The sequence below is a fragment of the Phalacrocorax carbo genome, chromosome 4 (genome assembly GCF_963921805.1).
Source record: "Phalacrocorax carbo chromosome 4, bPhaCar2.1, whole genome shotgun sequence".
In the NCBI taxonomy this organism is placed as follows: domain Eukaryota; kingdom Metazoa; phylum Chordata; class Aves; order Suliformes; family Phalacrocoracidae; genus Phalacrocorax; species Phalacrocorax carbo.
The window spans coordinates 83454662-83476410 of NC_087516.1; the positions used below are offsets into that span (position 1 = coordinate 83454662).

At 42.9% G+C, this 21749-nt stretch overlaps 1 protein-coding gene across 2 annotated transcripts in view; it reads left to right on the forward strand.

Annotated features, from left to right (window-relative positions):
* The window catches only part of G3BP2 (G3BP stress granule assembly factor 2), a 29827-nt gene that overhangs the window by 4577 nt on the left and 3501 nt on the right, over positions 1-21749 (forward strand). The window contains exons 2-11 of one of the 2 annotated variants that reach the window (XM_064450758.1): positions 3502-3620; positions 8424-8505; positions 9547-9720; positions 10605-10695; positions 11632-11734; positions 13248-13428; positions 14401-14499; positions 18922-19024; positions 21093-21221; positions 21415-21533. In XM_064450758.1, the coding sequence (XP_064306828.1) occupies positions 3526-3620; positions 8424-8505; positions 9547-9720; positions 10605-10695; positions 11632-11734; positions 13248-13428; positions 14401-14499; positions 18922-19024; positions 21093-21221; positions 21415-21533 (1176 nt within the window). In that variant the 5' untranslated portion in view covers positions 3502-3525. The remainder of the gene's footprint in view (positions 1-3501; positions 3621-8423; positions 8506-9546; positions 9721-10604; positions 10696-11631; positions 11735-13247; positions 13429-14400; positions 14500-18921; positions 19025-21092; positions 21222-21414; positions 21534-21749) is intronic. The other variant, XM_064450759.1, reaches the window with a different exon arrangement.

Sequence of the window (21749 nt, forward strand, 5' to 3'; positions counted from 1 at the left end):
ATAATTGCCTTCTGTGCTAACTCTCCCATTGTTTTTGTTTTATTGAAAGAAGTGACCGTGGAAATAACTCCAGATAGGAACGTGGTTGTTTGAGGTAACGGTGACAACCTTATCCACTCCCTCCTGTAGGCTTATGTTGTTTTTAAGTTGTTATGAACTTGAGTCACATTGATTAAAGGTGCAAGAAGCCTTGTGCTGGCACCTGTGCGTCTTCTGTCTGTTGTGGAGTCTGGTCCCTTACCTCTGCGCCTTGCCTGCACAAGAAAGAGATGCCGTGCTTTGTTTAGTCCCCCAGCTTGCAAGTCTGTTATGAAATATATCACGTGGCTGCCGGTTCTCCTTGGTTCAAGAATGCGCTGCAAATCCAGCATCCCCTCTTCCTAGCAGAGGAATCAGAAGTACTGAATACGGTGGAAATGAATTCTTGTCAATTAATCATTATGTCAGCTTGATGTAGGCAGGATTACCTGTGGATGAGTGGCGATTGCATGGGTATTCGTGTTACCCTGTCCGTGTAGCTTATGGCTTTTATCAGTGCACATAATGGAGGGGGGTTCTTCAGCGATACAGTGGCACCATAACAAAATTAGCAGATAAATTTATTTTATTTTTGCTGTTTGCCATCTCAGTTTCAGTTTTTTGTTCCTGGCTAGCATGTACATGAGTGCCTCGAGCGACAAGTTCTCATTAAGACACTTTCCCAATGGCTGCTCAGGCTGATCTGAGAATGTGGCTCATTTTATCCAAGTGAGGAGAGTGCTCAGATCCTTCTATCTTAGCTGTTATTCCTTGACTTTTGAGTATGTACCGACAAAAAACGGAAAAACAGCTTTTATAGAGCTTTTACATGTGGCTTCCAGTAGTGCCTGGTAAAATATGGAGAAACTCTTCTTTTTAAGTTTGGACTACTTAAATTGTTGACGTCAATGCGTTGGGTTTTGGCTTAAATTTCACTGGTGCCTTTACCTCCGCACCCCTCGGGCCCAATAAGGCTCGGGTCCTTGACTTTTAAGGAGGTGCTGTACTAATTGGGACACATGGAGATGTTAATCTTTTTTAAACCTGGTTTCATGGCACCCATGTTGATAGCAAGTGTACCTGCATTTTTATTTTACTGCCTTTTAATGACTCACATGCCCAAACAGTTCATTAAGCCTCTGCTACCCCTATTGAGATCTCTGAAGAAATAATGAAAGGAAACAATACTGAAACAGGTCAAGAATTGTACTGATACATCCTGTAAAATACTGTGATTCTGTGGTATAAATCAACAGTGCTGCCGCTTGAGATAGGGACAGAGGTGAACCGTGCTCATCTCTGAGCATGTAAACCGACCTCTCTTTCAAGTCGTTAGGGAAGAATTGGCTGTGCGTGATCATTGCATACTTGCCTTTCTCAGATTTTCTGAAAGGTTTCGGCAGCCTTTCCTGAAATAGCACGGCTTCCAATGAAGAAAAGATCTAGTGTGATACAGATCTGATGTAGTGTAATGACTTGTCACAGATTATTATGTTTTGTACCCAGAGGCATTTTCAGTGTTCCTTGTGGTATGCCAGCAATTTGTTAACATACGTACTTTGCTTATTGCTATATTCATAAGAATATGTTCTGGCTATGATCTGCTTTTTAATAGGTTCTTTAAAAAAAAAAAATAGTGATGAAGCTCTGTCCTTGTGTATTCTCACTAGTGCTTGCCGTGAGGATTGTATCGTCAATTTTGTGCTCCTCATCTGCTTGTGGGGCAGGGGAGCAAAAAAAGAGAATAGTCTCACCTGTAGAAGCTGAGGTCCTTGTTCTTTCAAGGTTGGTTTCTAAGTAAAGTTCGCATGTGTGTGCCATTGCTGTAGTATAAGTCATGTTAGGAAGATCCCCAAATCGCTCAGATTTGGTTTCTTTGGGGGTTCCCACTTTGAACATGCACAGGGCTCAGGCCTTTGATGTCCCATAGTATTCCCGACGTTTGGTGTGGGGTCTGGTTATCGAAATTACTTCCCCTGGTGCCTTCCCATGTGTCACAACTAGTACTGTGTTTTGGACTCTTGGAAAGTTATAATAAAAATTTCAGATAATCCTACAATCAAATTTCTGATTTCTTATCTCCAAGTGGAAAACGTTTGTTTTTGGGCTTTGCCTGCTGCCTTGCCTGCAAGTTTTTGAGACCATTGCTTCACATGTGATTCCTGGCTAACTGTATTTGGGAACAGTTCTTGGTACAGTCTTGTGGCTTGGATTGCTGGGTTGAGATTGTTTTGGCAGTCCCTTGAGCGTAAGTTGAGCCAAGCACTTGAGCTTTTTTCTTCAGAGTTCCTGTTTGATGCAGGTTCTGACATGTTTGTGGCACCATTCCTGTGTACATTTTACTTTTATTACAGGCCTTTCTTGAGCCGAGGTTAATGCCCCAGTTTTACCTCATGTGCTTTATGTCCTGTCCAGCTGTAATTGCCAACAGCCCTTTGTATTGGCCCTTGGCTTGGATTGATGGGTCGCCATTATTTTGGTAAGAATACAAAAATCTTATCGTAGGATTATCTCCCAAGTTGGAAACTTGGCATTTTGACTTGGTCTTCTTTGCCGGCTGCCTTGCCTACTCATTTGTTTTTTGAGAAAGGAGATCAAGCTTTCTTTAGAGAACCGGAGGAAATCTCCTGATTGCAGACACTGATATTAATGAGTGAGTTCAGTCTTCCTGACATGAGCTGGGAAAAGCGACATGTTGGGTGCTGGCAAGCCAGCAAAAAGGCTTCCAGAGCGCTGAAGGTCATTTTATAATATGATGATCTGCAAGACAATATGGATGGGTAGGAGCATAACAAGTAAAGCTAAGAACCGTTGGAAGGAGGGGGAATTATAGGTTGGCTAGTTTCTCCTTGGTCCCCAGGAAGGCTTGTAAGGCAAGTCCTCCTCAGAGTTGCATTCAGATCCATGAAAGACAAGAAGGTGTTTGGAAGAGCGAGCATGGATTTACCAAGGGTGAGTTATAACTGACCAGCTATCTTGCCATCTGCGGTGACACAAATGGCTCAGTGGGTGAGGGAAGTGCAGTAGGTGTGGTTTCCGTAAGGCCTTGAGTTTATGTACTATCTTTGGAGCCAGACTGGACAGATAACCTATGAGGTGGCTGAGGAGCTGTCTGGACAGCCAGCATCAAAAGGTTGTGGTGAGCGATAGGAAGTCTAGCTGGTAGCTGGCTGCTTGCGGGGGTTCTTTGGGAGCAATACTGGGTTTTGGTGTTGGATCCTTGGGGCTTTTTTTAAGCACCTGTTCAGTAAGGGTCTTTGTTTCCATTGTTCCCTCTTCCTCAAAGTCACACATGAATTGACTGAAATCTTTGTACTCAGAGGAGTTGGGGGAGGGTGTCCTGAATTGGTGGAGTAGTTCTGTGTGAATTAAGTTCCTGTTCACATAATTGTTTCAATTCTAATCTCATTATGCTCATCTTTTTATGGGAAGTTGTGGTATATAGGGCTGTCTTCAAACTAACATGACTGTTTTTAATTACAGCGTTTGACACTGTGTACCAAAGAAATGGTGATGGAGAAGCCAAGTCCCCTGCTCGTAGGGCGGGAGTTCGTGAGACAGTACTACACTCTGCTAAATAAAGCTCCTGACTTCTTGCACAGGTAACACTTTCACCCACAACGTGACTAACGTTTTCAAACAGAAGTGTCTACTGTTCATTATAAATCAGATAAAGGTTAATTTCTGAGTGTGGGAGGAAATGGACGTAGCTAACTTTTGGGCTCCTGGAAAACTACTTCATCTTACTGAAAACTCCTTAGGCTCTAGAACCAAGTGTGATCGTACAGAGGTATGGCATGCTATCAAGGTATTTCCTGCGTGGAAAAGCGAGCTGCTTCTCAGCTGATAAAATGGTTATGTGGACGTGTTCCAGAAACACTTTTCTAAAAAGGCAGAACAGGAAAGAAAATGGCAGAGGAAGCACTTGCATTTAGTACCTAAGTCAAGCATGTTTCAGCATACCATATTTTGCATTGCCTCTGAGAGGTTTTTATCCAGAATGTGATTGGAGATTTAAGTATAAATGTTATGGCCTGGGCAACGTAGGTGGAAAATACAGTAGGGTTTTTTTTTAACCTGTGCCCCCTATTTACGTGGTACTCTGAATGCGTTTCTTCCTTCTTCCCCCCCTGCTTTTTTTTTTCTTCCTTCTTTTTCTGGTTTTGATTGCCTACATACAGCTAGTCACTGAAGATTTTGCTTATCCGCATTTGGACTTAGAGCAGCATGGACTTGTAGTAGAAAAAGGTGAAAGTAGCTTTGCCAGTGTACAAAACAGGAAAAAAAGCAGTCACTGCTTGGGTTGGTCTTGTCTCAGAACTTGACCTAGGTTGATGGTGAAAGACCAGACTGTTTGATTGAGCACAAGTTAGCGCTCTCAGATGGCTTACTGAGGAATTCAGTCTTATGAATAATGCCTCTTTTCATCTGTAGCTTTGAGGTATGGAAAATGAATGGTATCATTTTTTACTTAAATCACCAAACTGCTCTGGAACCATGTTGTTTCTATGTTTAAATCTATTTTAAGGTGTCTGAGCAGTGTAATCCAGGCTTTCCTAGTCTATGTTTAGTAAACTAACAGAAGTTAACAGCAGGATTTTTAGCAACTGCAGAATTTTTACTCGCCCTCAAAACTTGAGCAAATGAGTCACATCAGATCAACAACTGGACGAGTATGTCCATGTAACACATCGATACCCTATACACAAACTGACAGCGCTCTCTGACCCGAGCGCTGCATTCCTTAGGTGCATATCACGCCTCGGTGTTTTCCCCTGGTGGTCTCAGAAGGGACCCCTTGCCTTGGAGTCAGCTTCAGAGGCATGTCTAGGCACGTCTGTCAGCACTTAGCATCTTGTTGGTATCCGTAACTATCCATTGCCTGTAAAGGTCAGGCAGTTGAATTCTTTAATGAGACTTAGAAAAGGTGTGACTATATCAGTTTTTCAAGGCAATAGTTATGTTGTAAGCAATTGAAGCAATACAAATCCTGATATCAGAACAGCAGGGTCATTTTTGAATGATAGAAAAGGTCAAGTTAGTAAGACAAGTTTCTTGTGAAGCGTGCTGTCATTTTGCTCTGAAACCCAGAAATTCTTTGCATAAATAGAGACAGGGAAGAGTTTATAAGGGACACAAAGGCCATGCCTCACAGCTTAATACCAAAAGCAGACGGAGGATTATATCTGTTCTACAGTGATGTTGCCTTTTCCTTTTGTAGTGTGTATTTTCAATGGCAGTTGAACTGTATATTGGGGTAAATCACCCATGCCTCAAACTTGTGGTTGAAAATAGTCTTTGATTTTGCTCGTAAGAGCATTTGCCTGTAATGATAGTGACTGTAACCTTGGCAGGATTTGGAGTGGGGCAGGCGGGGGTGTGTTTTGATTTAGGAAGCAAAATACTGTCAGTATGTTTTTCCTCCCTAACTTGTTCAGTCAAAGAAGAGCAGCCAGCTGTTCCAGGTCTGCCTTCCCTCCTGCTTTCCCTTAGTATGGCAACATTACTTCCATTGCATCAATAACAGCACGTGCTATGGGAGCATTATGGGGCTGGTGTTCTGGTACAAGACTGGTGTTTCCAGATTGGGATGATAGGAAATTGGCAGAAGTGTACATGTGAGGAAAAATGGCATCTGTGGAGACATTTAGCCTGTTGAAGACGATTTTGGTGCTTTATAGGACGTGCTGGATATTACTCCCACCCTTCTAAAAATCAGGCTTTACTCGAAAAACTCTGAAATGCAGCTTTCCAAATGATGCTGTATGCATGGTACGTTGAGTGGGAACAGGGAATTGTCCATAGATTTTACCTTCTTGCAGGAACTGTGTTTCCATCAAGGACTCTGGTCCAAAGGCTAATGTTACAGAATTTTTCTTTTATGAAGCAGAGGGGCTGTTGATGCCTGGCCGGTTAACTGTCTCCTGGAACAGCCCTGCTCAGGTCAGGGGAGCTGGATAGACACTCACAAGGCAAGCTCCCCTGGTGCAGGTGATGCTTTGTGCTCACGAATACTCTGTCCCCTTGAAAGGTGGCGCAAGTGTCCCTAACAATAGCATCTGTGAAATTTCTCTTAAATACCTTTGCACAGCAGTGGCCTAGAGGTTTTGATCTGTTTTGGTTGAACCATAGCTGATTCTTGAGCTGCTTGTGTGAAATGTCTTCTAGCCCGTTTTAGTCTCTGCCACCGCTGTCCCTATTTTGGGGCTGCAGGGGTGGCTATTTTTTTCTAGTCAGGCTCAGATATGGAGGACATTTGCCTTTCTGTTCTTTGGCCCCACCTTGTTTATGAGTGACATTCTTCTGAGAGGGCGTTCTATCTTCCCTCTTTCTCTTGCTGTTAGTCTGAACGGCAGCTTGCACACTGCCACAGAAAGATTTCAGTTTTCGTGCCTGCGTGATACTTGATGTGCTCCTTCTTGCAGCAGTAAGGGAGTCTGGACAGCAAGTGTTAAAGTCATTGGTTTATCATACTAGAAGCTTGAGAAGAGCACTGAGTATCCTGTTGCTAGTCGTTATTCAAAGCTTATCCAGGAGCTATGGGTAAGCAGAGATCAGTTGGCCCTCTAATGGATGTTACTCAGTGTAGTTTGCATGCCTGTTGCACTTCAGGTGCATTTGTATGGCGTTGCTGGCCCCTTAACTGAAAGTCTGTAATTCCACATAACTGGGGACTTAACGGTTACTCCTTTTCTAATCTGCAGTTCCCACTTGTTAGGTTTTCTGCCTACCAAAGAGTTTGAACAGTTCCTTAAAAGCAAGTTAAAACTCTTGGTCCCCCCATGAAAGCACTTCATAAGATATGCTGACTTTGGAATTTAGAGAGTAGAAAGATGTTTTCTTGTCTGCTTGTGCGATGCTTCAGCTGAACTTCTGTTTTCCCTTGCTGTTAGGAAGTGCTGGACCACGCTCAAAAACATGGTTATGCAGTTGGTGCCAAAGAAAACAATCTAATATTTCCCGGGCTATTTTCTGGACGTAGTGACAGGAGTTAAAATCTTGGGTGGGTCTTTTCAGGAAAGTAGAACTGGAAAGAGTTTCTAGGTTTGCTAGGATAAACCAAGAAATGGCAAATGTGGAAGTTCTAGTGTTTAATTCTGTATCTTAATGCTGACCCTCTGCATGGGCTTGTTTAACTGGAGAGATACGCTCTGCGTCCTTGCTAATCTGCGTGCCAGTGAGTTGATAGAAGTGCGTAATGAAAATTTTATTTTATATATACAGTACAAGGGTGGATAATAATGGTATCTTGTAGAAGTAGGGCAAGTGTTAGCACTCACACCTCATGGCAAGCACTCCCAAGGCAAAGCATGCTTCAAAGTAAGAAAAGGTGTGATATGATAGTTTTGTCTGATCTACTCATTTAAATGTACAGAAAATAATAAGCATTTGTCACATGCTTTATAAACTGGCAGAATGAAAGTGCAAAAAGAGCTCTGAAATGGGAGAAAAATAATGGAAGCGAGTGTACGTATATTACATTTTAAAAATTTGAGCTTTTGCAATCCAGTCCAGCAACTGGATCAAGATAGGGTTTTCCTTGCAGCGGTCGAGAGGTTTGTGCTATCTACAAGACCAAAACCACAACTGCTACTTGTTGGGTCACATAAATATGGAATATTAGCTTTGTGTCAAAAGTTGTACAGTGGAGGCTACTCTAAGGGGTGATACAATTATTGTACGCAATGATGCAAATAACACAAGTTAAATACTGTTCACTGCCTAACCGTAAGAAGCATAGAGAGAATGCTGCTTTTGGGCTACCTCTAGTCCTGGATCCATTCCTTGGCGTGGTAGCAGTAAGGTGCAGTTTTGTTGGGCCTTCTGTCATTTGCTTCTTTTTTTTACACTTTTCTATTACTTTGGAGCTTTGTAATGAGCTCGCTTCTGAGAAAGCTGAAGTGTGAAACAAGAGCCGTATGTAGCAGAGAGACAGGATGGGTGGGGAGGTGGGTTGGCTGGGGAGACGAGGTATCACCACAGTCTGAATCCAAGGCAGAATTGCTCACTGCTGCCTAAGGCTTTGAAGAGAACGAGGGTTCAAAGGAGAGGCAGGCATGTTGTTGCTCCCTAGGCTAACGCCTTGGCTGGGTAGCACAGCTTTAACACAGGCGATGATTTTGACGTTGGGCAACCTTCAAGGCAAAATGGCCGCGTTGCTGAAAGGAAGCAAGTGAAAGGTTGAGGTTGATCTAGGAGCTTGCTACATATCTTGGGCAAACTGGAATACTGATTATTAAGCTTGTTTGTTCCGTTTTGGAGCCTGGGAAGTGGAAAATATATCTCAAACTGCTGTTTGTGCTAAAATTCCTGGTGCATTGAGCTCTACAACTTTTGGGTAAACTACTTCTTGGTTTCAGTTCTCTTTTTTCGCTGCTGTGACTTTTACGTGTGTTCAATTGCAGGTTTTATGGCAGGAATTCTTCTTACGTCCATGGAGGACTGGATGCCAGTGGGAAACCACAAGAAGCAGTGTATGGTCAAGCTGTACGTATCAAAATCAGCCCTGTAGTCCTCATTAATGTTCAGAACTTACTGGTATAAATCAGTCTCTTTCTTTACCAATTACTTGGACTTTCTTATCTGGTAAATAACGTACTGTGATACTGCCTCCTGTTCAGAGGCAGATAGGAATTTATTGGCTTGAATTTTTTGGTTGGAGTGTTGCTGCTTTTACTGTGGGTTGTCTGTGATTCGTCAGCTTTGCATCTGGACTGCAGAAAATATATTTAGGATGGGGAAAAAAGCCAAGAGGACCTGTGACGCTTGTGCTATTGATTTTTGTTATTTCAGTTAGAAGTGGTTCCTTGGGAAGGGAACTTTGATCTTTGCGAGTTTCATGGAATTCTGTATGTTACAAATTCTTCTGTGAGTGGAGTTTTCTTAAAGTAGAAGATAACTTTTGAAGAAGTGAATTAAGTCCAGGAAACACAAGTTTTCACTTTGGTTGTAGCTCTTTATCAGAATAAGGTCTGACACCTAGGGGCATCTGTGCATGTGGTAGCCACATCTTTGAGCAGTGTGGCTTTTAGCCCAGGGCAGGTTTGGTTTCTTCTCCTTTCACCGGCAGAACCTGATCTGGCAGCACAAAAACCTTGGCAGTGCAGATGTTGCCCCCTCCTGAGATGTTTGGGTACTTTGTGGAGGTGTAGAAGGTTGGGGTTTTTTCTTTGGGGGGTGATGGGTTTTTTTAAACATAAGGTAAATCCTGTCCCTCCCACAGGCCGTTTAAAACTATGAGAGTCTCAAAATAGGTCATAGGTTGTAACACAGCTGGAAAAATTGGATAGCAAGTTGTACACTGTTTGACTACTCTGAGAAGTACTTCAATCCTGGTAGAAGACTTTGGAATAAAATTTAGATGAGCTCAGGTAGACTTTTCTCGGTGAAAGACGCTTCTTGGTTCCCATATTTACCTTTTGACCTTCAGTGGAGTGCTTTTTTGTGTTAGTTTGGTCTCAGGTATTTAAAAGGTGTAAAGCTCTGTACAAAACTCAGCGTAGCTGAAATTGTACTCTCTATTCCTAGGAGATACACAAGAAAGTGATGTCATTACAGTTCAGCGAATGCCACACCAAGATTCGTCATGTGGATGCTCATGCTACCCTGAGCGATGGGGTGGTTGTGCAAGTAATGGGAGAGCTGTCAAACAACGGGCAGCCCATGAGGAAGTTCATGCAGACTTTTGTGCTTGCTCCAGAAGTAAGTATATGTAAGATTGTGTTTAACTTCAAATAACGACCACAGAAACCTGACCTGTAGCTACAATTTGTCATACTGGGGAAAAAAATACGATCTGGCTTTTAGAGCTTGGCTTGGAGGCTATCATTTCATGTGCCACAGTATGTGAGTGTGGAGAAACAAGTGTATTGGACCCATCCTGAGCTGTTTTATTTTCTTAGACTTGAAGTACTGGAGCAATAATACAAAGCAAATTGGATCTTGCATTTGGGAGCTGCTATTGGCACTAATAAAAAAAAAAAATGTTCAGCTCTGCAGATCAAGTCTCTAGTGTAGTTCTGCACTTCCTTCAAGTCTGCTGGCAAATGTGAGCATGGATTGATGCTGCGCAAGTTACTGCTCGAGTTTAGCTCTTAGCAGGAGCAGAGCTTGTAAGGGTAAAGGGTGTCCTGTGTTCTTTCCAATTCTTTCCTCCCGCTTCATCACAAACTATTGTGTGGTTGGTGATTAATGTTTTAGAGTCATGTTGAATTTCTTTGGTGTTTCCCTATGCAATGCTGTGAGCATACAGTCACCCCATGAAAGTTCATTCTGTTTTTTTACTGTAAAGTTTTTGTAATAGGGAAAATTCAAATTCCTTCATGAAGCCGAGGGACTTGATGTTTAGTTAGAATCTGTGGTTGCAGTGGCTTAGCAAAATTGGTTTTTTTCTGCTTGAAACTTCCTTTTTCAGTTGGGCGAAAGTTACGATCAGTTGTTTGCTTAGAGTAGACGTAGCACTTGGAAAGGGCTTCAGTGAAATAGTCCTATTCCACAGTGTTTTTGTGTATCTATCTCTAATCCATCCTGGCTGTTGACTGCTCATACACCCTCTATGCAACTAAATGCATGTTGCTCTTTTACAGGGTTCTGTTCCAAACAAGTTCTATGTCCATAATGATATCTTCAGATATGAAGATGAAGTATTTGGGGATTCAGAAGGAGAACTTGACGAAGGTGAGAAGAACTGTACATGCAGAGTTTGTCTTGTTCTTGCTCCTGTACCCAGAGGAGGTGGAAAGACGCAAACTGTATCGCGTTCTCATGGAGCATCGTCATTTGGGAGGGGGCTGAGGCAGGGTGTATAGGCTATGTTGCTGAACTATCTGCTGGTCCAAAACATTCTGTAAAATGAAGGTCGTATAGTAGTACCTTATTCCTTGAAGGGCTGAGCTGGCACAGGATGGGTGAGGCTTGGCAGAGAAAGGAAATATTGAGCGTTCTTACTTTTGCTGCCACTAGTTTCATCAGGAAGACTTGATTTCTCTGAGCAGTCGAATCTTTAGGTGAAGTGATTGAAGAAAAAATCTAATCGGCTTTCAAATATGACATGTAGTTCACTTTATCATCATCACATTCAGTAATTCATTTCTGTTCAGGGGCTGAACTTGACCTGCGTATTTTTTTTCCCCCCTCTGTTCACCAAGGCAAAGCAAATCAGAGTACAGCCAGAATGTACGTCCATGTGTTTGCTGGACAATTTCTGGGATTTTTTCATCTCAGTTCTGTGGAACAAAGCATCTTAGGCAATCATCCTTGGTTTTGAGGTTAATCTTCTTAGTTTTCGGTACTGAGATTTATGAGCTAGTAGTGCAATCTTTCTCTTCTACTGCCTCTACATGAAAAGCATCTGCTGCTTTAAAAGACCCTCGAAGCCTCCTGCCAGAACTTCCTAGCAGCAGTATGTCTCTAGTTTCTCTTTTGTGAAAACGGCAAGAAACAAAGCCTCTTGAACAAGTGGAAGGGTCTTCTGTCTTTACTGACAGCTGATTTTGCCTTATTTTGTTGATGAAGCTTTGTTTCGATTACTACTAGTTTAATATGCTTTTATTTTAAGTGCTGCTTTGTGTAGGCTTGCAGAGATGTTGAAGGAAGTATTTTGTTTTGTGTCAGAGTCTGAGGAAGAGGTGGAAGAGGAGCAGGAGGAAAGACAACCATCACCTGAACCCGTGCAAGAGAATGCAAGCAGTACTTACTATGAAAACCATCCTGTAACGTAAGAAGTCCATTTTATTATATGAAGGGTTTTTGGTTTTGTTTTTTTTTTTTAAATAGAAATAACAGAATTGCCATGGCTTTGGATTCTGGATGTGATTTAACAGGTAGTTCAGGAAAATACGGTTAACTTGATAACAATCTCTGTTAGGCTAACGTTATCTTACTTTGAAACATGGCTTCTTGAATGGAGAGAGGAAGTGAGGGATGTTCTTACGTTTGTTAGTTACTTTCACTTCTGATTTCAAATGTGAGGTGAAAAGGTAGCAACCATGTTTGTGTACAGACTCGGTGGAGCCTTTGTTATATAAACGTGTAACAGCGAGTTGATACGTTGTAATTTGTGTGAACAGATGGGTTAACAAAGGAGTGGTTAATGATGTTTTACTCCTCAAATTTGGATAGGGCTTGAAACTGAGAGGAAGGTCTACTTTTTGAGAAGTTGCTGTACAGCTGTATTGGAAGAATAGGTCTGTCCTGAGCATCCTGAAATCTAAACGGGATTCAAGAAAAAGGTTTCTTTACGTTTTTATAAGAAAAATACATTTTATTTGAAAGAACCAAACAAACCCCACAGGCACACAGACAACACCCAAACCCTGTGGTTTTTTTGAAACATAGGAATGCCTTTTAAAGGGCTGGAACTGACTTTCTGGTTTCCGTGTTAAAAAATGAAAATAAAACCACCCCACATTTACAACATCACTAGATGATGTCTGTTAAGTGCGTCAGTGATAACGCTAAACCCTGGTCACATCATGCTTTTCATGAGAGGGGAGTCTGGTGAAATTCTGGCAGTGACTTGCTCAAGATAATGCAGGAAGTTTTTGACTCCTAAAAGCGTTATGTCAGGTCTTGTTTTGGGGTTTCTCTGCCAGTTGGAAAGAAGTTGTAAAGGCAGCATTCATCAGATAGTCACTTAGGCAGATGCTAACCTGTGGCAGGAGCTGCGCCGGCAGAAGTATTTGGATTTTGGTAAGCTTTTGGGGTGGCTGAAGAGAGAAGTGAAGAACTTTGGATCCCTTGCATTTCAAACACACAGGATAGAGAAGAAGTTGCTGTGACTTTCAGTAAACAAGACTCACAGCTCCTTTGGTAACAAACTTGTATGGCATTTTTGTAAATAAGCTGCGGGTTTCATTCCAAAATTGGCTTCGTTTATGTGTATGGCCTAAACTTCCATTGGTCTCTGACTGTGCTTCTGTTCTTTTAGGAGCAGCAGTTCTTGGGTTTAGCACCTATTCCTTAAAGGTTTTACATGTCTGTGATTTTCAGATTCTCTGCAGAGAATTGTAAATTATGTCTTTGCTTCAGCAGGAGTAAAATCTGGCTTTGTATGCAACTACAGGGGTGCAGCACAACTTCTCACAGTATTATATATGTAGGTGCCATATGGTAGCAATTGGAAACAGAATGATCTTTTTAATACCAGCCGTTACCGTAGCATAGCTTATAAAAAGTCATAAAATACAAAGCAATCGATAAACTGCATAAAATGCATTTGATTATTGTAGCAATGGGATAGAGGAGGCGCTGGAAGAATCATCTCATGAACCTGAGCCGGAATTGGAATCTGAAACAAAAACTGAGGAGCTGAAAGCTGAAGTAGAAGAAAAGACCCTTGAGGAGCTAGAAGAGAAGTCTCCATCTCCACCTCCTGTAGAACCTGTTTCACTACCACAAGAACCACCAAAGGTTAGTTAAAAGTCATATCTGTGCTTCTAGGCGCAGATGGTGAACCAGACGATTTGGTTTTAAACTTAGCCTTTTTGAGTGGCCAAGCCGGTACCTCTTTTCAGTGTCACACTGTATGAACGGCTAGACTTGAACCTTGACCTTGTAAAAACGCAAAGTTTCACTAAAAAGGAAAGAATGTAATTTTTCAGTGCTGCTTAAGTCATCTATCATAAATTTAATGCTTTGCCCGTAAAGTGTGCGTGTGTGGTTTTATGCATGTGTAAACCTTTTTAAATGTGGAGTTAACATATGTTAAGAAAACATCTCAAGCTACCGTCAACAAAAACCTCATACAATGGGAACCACTGCTCTTCCTTGAAAAAAAAACATAATGCATTGACACTTGCAAAATTGCTGGCAGTAGAGGTTCAAAATCGATACGGGGGCACTGACTGTCTCCCTTAGAGGTAGGATGCCCGATCCGAAAAACCACCGTGCGCACCATGCGTCATCTGGTATGGTTACACTGAGGTAGTTTGAAAGAGATGGGAGGAACCAGTGAAAGCTGGAGAGAGGTCATTTTCTAGCTCCAGCGTCTCCCGTATTTTTTTTTCCAATCCCTTCTCTCTTTTCTGTTTTTACTTCTAACTTCTGGCATCACTTTCTTTCTTTGTGCAGAAGACACTTAACACTACAGGGTTTTCAGTCCTAGGTTTGGTTACATCACAGAAAGCAGTGATTGGGGGATGCTGAGGGAACTGGGCTCACTCGGGTAGCGATAGCGGGCACAGTACACACTTGCTCCACACCGTTGGAGTCCACAGACAGCTAGAACTGCAATTCCTTCTGTATCTTCGTTGTAATGCTTGCACAACAATTATTTAATAGTCAGATATGAACCGAAAGTGTATTTTCAGCAGACGAGTTTCCCTGTAGGAATGTCAGTGCTTTGCCATGATGAGTAGCCTAGGTTTGTTGCATTTCCTGCAGGCTTTCTCTTGGGCTTCAGTGACCAGTAAAAACCTGCCTCCTAGTGGTACTGTTTCTTCCTCTGGAATTCCACCCCATGTTAAAGCACCGGTCTCACAGGTAACCCATCTGTGAACACCTTGGATTGTCTCATTACTTCTGCAAACTGCTTCAGTTTTTAAAATTAACAGATCAATTTGTTTGACTGAAATTGCACAAATTAATTGTGTCTTAAATGTTAATGCACTCACCTTCTTGTCGCAAGCGCAGGCACGTACACGTAACAGGTGTAACTTTGGGTGATGGTGATGTTAAAATCTGTTCATGTGGAAAGAGGAAATCCCTACTGAATTTTCTTTGACGTATCTTAATGGGATATGGTTTGGTTTACAAGGGGGAAGAAAAAAAAAAAACAACAACATAAAACCAACTCACCACAAAGTGGTAGTTTTCTAAAGCATGTTTGAAAGGGGTATTTCATTGGCAGAAGTGCCCTGGCAGTAAAAAGGCATAGCACCATTTCTGAGAAGGTGCAAGACTGCCTTGTAAGGCTAATGTCTACAGAAGCGCGCTGGATTTCATTATCCGTTAATGATTAACTTGTCGCAGAACCCTGTACCAACTTATGACTGTGTGAGGAATGGAAGGATTCACATTTCCTTGCCGGGACAATGCCATCTTCCCATTCCTAGGCTGAACGGGTGAGGAGGGGAAAGAGGAAAAAAGTTCAACTGGGTGATAGCTCACATCCTGCACGTGCCAAGCTGGTGTCAGATAGTGTGAGGTGGTCTGAGACTCTCAATTCAGCTGCTTCCACGTGTATAAAATTCCCTAAAAATAGAAAACGTGTGCTTTAACCTTTTCTGCTGACACTGCGTACCAAAGCACTGTATGGTGTGGTAGCTCGTGTCCAACCTTTTCCAAAGACTGCACTTTTCAGCAGAGTGACCAGGTTATTGCAGCTGTTGGTTTTGCACGGGTTTCTTCGTTTTTTACTGACAGAGAGAGGCCTGTCTAGGATTGCCATTCAGCCAAATACATGTTTAAAAAGAAAACAGGAAAAAAAAAAACGACAGAAGAACAACACCTTGTATGCTGTTGCTTCGGGTCTGACAGGGCTGTCATGAAAATCAGATAACGGCTATGTAATAAGTTGGGAAGCCTGTCTGTCTCCATCAGTTTCAACAGAGCTTTGAGCACTAGGTGGTCCCTGAACTGTAAAAACTGTGTTTGTTCTAGTACGGAATAGATTTTCCTCATGCAAAACCAAGATTGACTTTGATTTATTTGTGGAAGAGAGGGTGGATTTTTGCAATACGACTGCAAAAATCATATAAAATTATCTGTACAAGAGAGCAGAATACAGCTTATAGATGTCCCCTTAAACTATTTTGTGTTCCCTCTGCAGCTTGTCATGCTTTCTGTCTTTTAGATGACTTTTGCTGTGGTTTTGTCTTTAAGTTATTCTGTATGGAAGTTTCTCAACAATACAGAAGAGGCAAGAATTTCAACTCTCAGCTCTTCTGGAGACAGAATTAGTCAGTTCGTAGCTCCTTTTCTTGCACACTTTTCAGACATGGGATACAGAAAGCTGGTAGAAAAGGCACTTGAACAGTTTCTGCAAGGGGTTACAGATCAGTAGCAGCCTTTTCCTGTTCTTTTGGATCCAGTAATGGCAGATATTGTGCATGTAAACGAGGACAGTAGATTGCACGAGTGGGCGGGTGGCTCCTTTGGGATGCTGTTCTAGCCAGCACCAGCGATGTTACAAAGCAGCTGTGACTGGCCTTCTCATTCGTTTCTCGGCATCGCTCCTGTTTTTCCCCCATCTTTTATCAAGTCAAAAATATAGCCTCTGTAGTATTAACTCAGAACCCCTGCAAGGACTGCACACGTACTGTTTTGGATATAAACCAGTTGCTGTTTGTTTACAGCTGTGGACTTAAACAAGTCAGCGTTTCTGGCTCTTTTTCTTCTTCTGGGTGATTAGAAACCAACCCGCCTACACCGATAAATCGGGCCTTCTCTTTGTAGCACGTTCGGATATTCTGACCTCCCGTTTGCATTAGCACATCAGCCGTTGCAGGGGTGCCAGAGGGGCGGAGGCAGGCAGGGTGCCCCCTGGCTTTGTCTTCCAGCTTGGAAGTAGGGGGTTTGGGGAACTCTCTCACCACCTTAAATCTGTTCAGACTCTGGATAGACAGTCTTCTATAACCTATGGCGCCTTTGTGGAAGTGATTGATGAGTGCCTTTAGTAAATTGTGTGGTCCACATTTACCTCAGAGACAGTGCGGTAGCTATCTGAGGTATGCCTCTAGCCTAGCTACTGGAATTCAGGTGAGATGATGTGGGGTTTCTTCTTTTGTTTCATGTCAAGTGTGGTTTCTTGTTTGCTTGCTTGGCTAGTTGATTGTTTGCATGCATGCATTTTGATTGTGGCAGGCATCTTACTCTAGGGAAACTTTTAAGCCTTATAACATTTCAAAAATAGAGTTGTACCAGCCTTTGGAGCCATCTGTTGCCTTTTTCCTTCTCTCCCATCCTCCCCTATTTCGGGGGGTTGTTCAGTCCCAAAGTCGGTGAGTAAAGGCTGACTTGTGACTGATTTTGCTGGCATTGCCAGTAACGTTGCTGTAGCAGGGAGAGGTCCCTTTCCCTCCACGTGTGAGCTCCTGAAGAGAAGAGGCGTCACCTTTTCCTCAATTGTTCTCAAAGCTCCATTAGGCTGAGGTTTGTGGCATACTTTGCTCCTGGGCCGAGAGGGCTCCTTTAGTCGTTGTCTTGCAATCTTTATTCTGTGCCTTTCAGTCCACTTTGTGTGCTCTCTGTGAAATGAGAGTTGCAATTAGCTGCTGCTTGGGCTGTAAGTGGCTGCCCTTAATAGGCATCTTGTGATGCTGCCAATAATTGCAGTGATTTGGGGGAGCGCAGTTTTGCGCAAGCGCCTTCCTCCTCAGGCAGCTCTGTAAAAAGGGATGGTGCTGATTAAAAAGCTACTAATGAGATTGGTTGTTTGTTGTTTGGGTAGGCAGAGAGTAGTTGTGTCATAGATGAGAAGTCCAGCGAAATGCAAAGCAAGCGGGTGAAAGGTAACTGTTAGTCGGAATTTAATAGGAGGACATCAGTGACTTAGCAAGTCTTTGCCAGGGTCGAGAGGAGTGTTTAAGCCTGATGGCCATAAGTATCGAAGAAATGGGGGTATGAGGGTATTGAGTTTCACTTTCGAGGCATAATTTATAATGCAGTAAAGAGATGGCAGGGGAGCTCCAGTGACCCATGACGAGATATAATGAAAAGAGATTTAACAGGAAGGCTGATTTTTCTAGCTTATTTTTGGAATTGAAAAAACAATCCTAAGAGGCTTGGAAGGACAAGCTAATGCCTAGCTGGGTAAAGCACGAGTGACAGGAGGGCGGAAACGTTTATTTGGTGTGTAACACCTGCATGTTTGATGTAAAATACAGTCATTTTACCCCTGTGGGGACTCTCTGGCTGGAACCATCAGTAGTCTTGAGTCCTCAAAGGAAAGTAAGCAAGATGTTTAGTATGAACTACTTGTCCACAGCAGTGTGGGCCTATATCCGTTGTCCTTGTGTTAAATCTCCCTCAGAATTCCTTCCTAGTGTTCTTCTTTACGCTCCTAAGGGTAATTTTGTTATTCTAAGATAAGAATAGAGCACAGCAGCAGCTGCTGGACTGTCGTACCAAAAATGGAATTTAAAAAATGTCGGAAATTGCTTCAGTCACCAACAGGCTGAATAGAAATATTTTTTTATTTTTCTGTCTCTTTGTCTCTATTTATCTTAAAAAGCACTATTTGCTTGCAAAAAAAGAAAATGGAGTAGGTGTTCTGGTTCCTGAGAATATGAAAGCTGTACCTTGAGCATCACAGTCTTGACATCAGGAAAGCTGAAGAATATCCTCAGGGGGTAGTCTGTAGAAAATGTCATTTCAGGTGGCTTTATTGCATCAGCCATACTCATTACACTTCTGAGGGCTTTTGGTTTGTTCTCCTCTTTCTTTTTGGTAGCTTCCATATAGTTGTTCTGCACTCGGGGAAAAGAATCCCTCAGGGACTCAGAAACAAAATCTCATTTGTCCATCTCTTCGTGTTCATGTCGGGCTGCCTCCTAATCTGTGAGGTCTGAGCTTCGCACGAGGATCTATAATCTATGTGGGGTTTTTAGCCAGGTCGAGGGATTCTTTAATAATGGAGCATTGGGGTCTCAATGCCTGGTCAGACATGGAAAATTCACCTTAGCCATGTTTTGGGAGACGCTCTGATTGAGAGATGTTTGCTTTGCACCTTTTAGCAGAGATAACTGAACACTGCAGTCCTGGATTGGTACAGAGGAATTATAGAGGTGAAAAAATGCATTCCCAAACACATTGAAATGGATGTATATCTTCTGGAGTTAGTTTTGTGCATGCCACTTATCTGTGTCTCGTGTTGTGGGTTTTTTTGTTTTGCTGAGTTCTGGGGTTTGTTTCTTCTTTTTTTTATTGGGCTGCTGTTTAATAATGCGTGTTCTCCTGTTTCAGCCGAGAGTTGAAACTAAACCCGAAGCTCAGTCTCAACCTCCCCGTGTACGTGAACAGCGACCCAGGGAAAGACCGGGTTTTCCACCCCGAGGACCTCGACCAGGTAACGTGGATCAGCTTGTGTGTCTGCTTGGGACTATTTAATGAGAGGTGTCTCCTTGACAGGTCTTGTCTGTACCTGTATTGTGTTTGGCTGATGATAACCTGTCTGCTCCTGCTGCCTTCAACCAGAAATGGGGGGATACGATTTGGAGCCCAAGCTGGTGATGACTTGTTGAGAAGATCTGGCATTATTTCCAAGCTTCTGTTTTGTTGAAACATTTTTTAGCAGTCAAGCCACTCGCTTATACGCTTGAGTGCTTTTCGTGTGGCTTGATGCAGTTCTGAAAAGCTGGTAGGGATATCTGATTTTTTTTTTTTTTCCATGTTCTCTAATTTTGCTGAACCTTGGAAGTGAGAGCTCTACATACCTGTTGTTGCTCTTTGTTTTGGAAGAAAACCTTCCCCCCGTGTCAGCCTCAGTCAGTTAATAATTTCATACATATGTTTCCATCTTGTGTAATTGTCTAAAATACCATTCTCAGTTTGGCTGCCTCATGTTTGTCTTCATTTAGGAGCAGCCAGCTCTCTGCATTTTCTTATTCACACAGAGTATCCAAGCCTGTAGGATGGTCTGGCTAGAAAACATGCACGTCACTTGACGGTTGTCAGAAGTGATGTTGAGAGCCGAAAGCCTTCTGAGCTGCTTTCATCAGTCCAGCGTGGTCGCTTGGCAAACCTCTGCGCGGCACTGGGCAAAAGCTAGTCAAAGGCCCAGAGTTACAGGACGTTGATCAGTTTGTCGTCTTCCCTAAGTCACGAGTTCTAAGGCGTGGGGTGGTATTTGCGATTATCCTGCAGCGGTAGCGTAAAGCTGGCAGGAGCTGGCAGAGCGCTGCCTGCAGAAGTGGTTAAGACTCAGTGGCTGTAAGCGTCTCCACCAACTCCAGCTAAAATTGGTTCTAATGAAGGTTTTCAGTAAGTGCCTGCCAAACGGCGGTACGGATTGGGCTTGAAAGTGCTGTCGGCTTTGATCGCTGCAAGTATATCTCCTCTCGGGGACAACACTGAAACTGAAAAGGACTTAAGGCAGCGAGAAAGAGCCATGACATCTGTTACAGGCTAACATTTCTTGGTTTTATGACATGTCATCTGCAACGGGGAGCAAAAGCTGCAACTTGTGGCTTAAATCAAGTTGCAAGCCTGCATTTCTGCTACTCTTGGATGTAATGTGAGTCACGCAGAAAACGCGTAACAGAGCCTGAGTCTTTTAATTCTGCTCTTACACTGCGGGGTAGTAAAGGCAGGGGAGAAAAGGCTGAAATCTCAGGTGACCAAATGGTGGTCAGCCCTAACATCTTGTTTTCAAAGGAGGTCCGTGGGCCCTTTTATGTGCTTAAGGAAACCTTTCAAAGGAGCTAGCAAGCTGGCTGTGAATGGGCTTGTAGGGGAAGCTGAGGAAGGGGTACATGCCTGCATAATACTTCAGGGACAAGAGGGATAGCGGTGTCTTGCTGTCACACTGCCCGTCAGGTAGTGATTTAGTAGGGAGATACTGGGAAAGATTTTACCTTTCACGCTGCTAAGCATGCTGATACTTTGGTCGATCGGGAGAGACCATGAGGAACTCTCACATGTATTTGGGACCAAATGGTGGAAGATGAAAGCCAGAAGAGGTCACTGACAAACATTGTTCTTAATATGAGTGCCACAGTAAGCATACCGTTGTTGTGCTAAGGAATTGATGAAGAGGGGACCTAAATCCAAATATTTTTAAAAGAATGTTTTAATACGTAAAGAACTGCTCTTCAGTATAATGTTTTAAGATAAAAGAAGAACCTCTTAAACAAACTTGCCCAGTATGCCAGATGTTTTAGTTAGCATGGATTTATTTAACCCAACCAGGGAAACCAGACAAAAAGAAAACAAATAGCCTGTGGTATTATCCCGAAATTGTCAGGACTGTGTAAAGAGGAAGATAGTCTCCTCCCCGCTGTGTCACCCACTCAAGAGTTGAAGGTACAGAATTGTTTCAGTGAACGTGCTTGGTGCAGTTCGTGGTTGTGTTCATCTGAATCTACGCACGTCTTCTCACCTCAGTGGTTCTTCCTTCTTCTTTTTGTTGACAACAGGGAGAGGGGACATGGAACAGAATGAGTCAGATAATCGTCGAATAATTCGCTATCCAGACAGCCACCAGCTCTTTGTTGGGAACTTGCCGCATGATATCGATGAGAGTGAACTGAAAGAGTTCTTCATGAGTAAGTAGCAATTTCAGCTGCGGAGACTAAGAAAAAAAACTGTGTGGAAAAGTCACGTACCGTTCACTTAGGGCCACACAGAGCAACTTTTACTTGCTGTAACGCTACAGGTGTTGTCCGGAGCAAGCGGAGGGGGGCGTAGAGCTGGCACTGGGGTTTTTGGTAACGTGGCTTTTCCCTTATGTTTTCCCAGGCTTCGGAAACGTGGTAGAACTTCGCATAAATACTAAAGGAGTGGGAGGAAAACTGCCTAATTTTGGTTTCGTGGTATTTGACGATTCTGAGCCAGTGCAGCGAATTTTAGTTGCAAAAGTAAGTATTGGCCTTGAGTAGCCTTCAAAGGAGGGATTGAATGCCTTAAACCCTAAGCAGTGTGGGCCATCCCAGTTTGCCATGCTGTTGTTTCCAGAGTTCATTCATAAACAACAGTTGTAAGAAAAACATAGTTTTGGCACGCTCATTCTGTCAGGAGTGTTCTGTAGCTTACGAAAGCTGTGCCAGCGTTCCTCAAACCACGTCATACCGAGT